The sequence below is a fragment of the Eimeria mitis genome, genomic scaffold (genome assembly GCF_000499745.2).
Source record: "Eimeria mitis Houghton genomic scaffold, Emh_scaff2984, whole genome shotgun sequence".
Taxonomy (NCBI): domain Eukaryota; phylum Apicomplexa; class Conoidasida; order Eucoccidiorida; family Eimeriidae; genus Eimeria; species Eimeria mitis.
The window spans coordinates 3863-5323 of record NW_013571327.1 but is presented as its reverse complement, the minus strand read 5'-3'; the positions used below and the strand labels follow the sequence as shown (position 1 = coordinate 5323).

General features: G+C 59.3%; 1 protein-coding gene across 1 annotated transcript in view; it reads right to left on the bottom strand.

Moving 5' to 3' along the window:
- Positions 1-578, bottom strand: part of EMH_0061100 (uncharacterized protein) — a gene marked incomplete at both ends in the record, with an annotated part of 1789 nt that extends 1211 nt beyond the window's left edge. Inside the window, one exon of the mRNA XM_013497860.1 lies at positions 10-578. Coding sequence (XP_013353314.1) covers positions 10-578 — 569 coding nt within the window. The remainder of the gene's footprint in view (positions 1-9) is intronic.
- Positions 579-1461: the final 883 nt, after the last annotated feature.

Sequence of the window (1461 nt, the reverse complement as noted above, 5' to 3'; positions counted from 1 at the left end):
TTGCCGTACTGTCCCTGGCCCAGCGGCTTGATAACTTCAAACTCACTCAAACGCGGATCCTCCTCCCTGCTGCTGCTTGGGTGTAAAGGTTTGCTGCTGCTGCTACGAGTGCTGTTGCTGCAGCTGAAGCGTCTCTTGCGGCTACTGCTACTGCAGTTGCTGCTGCTGCTGCTGCTGCTACTGCTGCTGCTACTGCTGCTGCTGCTGCTGCTACTGTTTCTGCTGCTGCTACTGATACTGCTGGCACTGATGGGGCTGCTGCTGCTGCTACTGCTACTTCTGCGACTGCTGCTACTGCTACTGCTGCTGCTGCTGCTGCTGCTACTGCTACTGTTGCTGCTGCTAATGCTGCTGCTACTGCTACTGACCCTGCTGCTACTGCTGCTGCTGTTGCTGCTGCTTCTGCTACTGCAACTGCTGCTGCTGCTGCTGCTGCTACGTCTGCTGCTGCAACTGCTGCTGCTGCAACTGCTGCTGCTGCTACTGCAACTCCTGCTGCTGCTGCTGCTGCTGCTGCAGCTGCTGCTGCTGCTGCTGCAGCTGCTGCTGCTGCTGCTGCAGTGTTGCTTACGCTTCATCTTGTATTGAGAAATCTGCTGCATGGCGAGGCATTTGCTGCGGAGGGGGAGGAAAGGGGGAGGCCACTGCTTGCTGCTGCATCGTTGCTGCTGCTGCTGCTGCTGCTGCTGCTGCTGTTGCTGCTGCTGCTGCTGCTGTTGCTGCTGCTGGTGTTATTGTTGCTGTTGCTGCTGCTGCTGCTGCCGCTGCTGCTGTTGAATCCCAGCTCTACACACGACTGCAGGAACAGCCCGTTAATGCAGCAGCAGCAGCAGCAGTTGCTGCTGCTGCTGCTGCTGCTGTTGCTGCTGCTGCTGCTGCTGCTGACGCGTTCGATAGCAGCAGCTGCTGCAGCAGGTGGAGCAGCAGCAGTTCCCCTGCAGCAGCAGCAGCAGCTAGCTGCAAAGTTTATATGCGTGTTGATGCTGGGGGTAATAGAGCATCTGGCGCCACAGCTGCTGCTGCTGCTGCTGCTGCTGCTGCTGCTGTTGCTGCTGCTGCTGCTGCTGCTGCAGGGTTGAGAGGAGCTGGGGGCGAGGAACTGGAGACGATCCCAAGACGATCCCCGCGGGGGGGAGAGGTGTACAGGTGGGGGGGCCCCTCAGACTGGGGGGGCCCCCATGTAGAAAGGGTTGCTGGGGTGTATAGGCAGCTCGGTGGTGCTGCTGTGTATAAAGGAGAGAAAGAAGAAGGGCTCGTGTGGGGGCGGAGGCGGCGGGGATCGATAGCAGCAGGAGGTGGTGTTGCTGCTGCAGCAGCAGGAAGAGGGGAAAGGTGGTTGGTGCTGCAGTAGGAGTTTGCTGCTGCTGCTGCTGCTGCTGCAGTTGGTTGCGCTGGTGCTGCTGCTGCTGCTGCTGTTGCTGCTGCTGCAGCGGCTGCTGCACTAGAGAATTAAACAGTTTA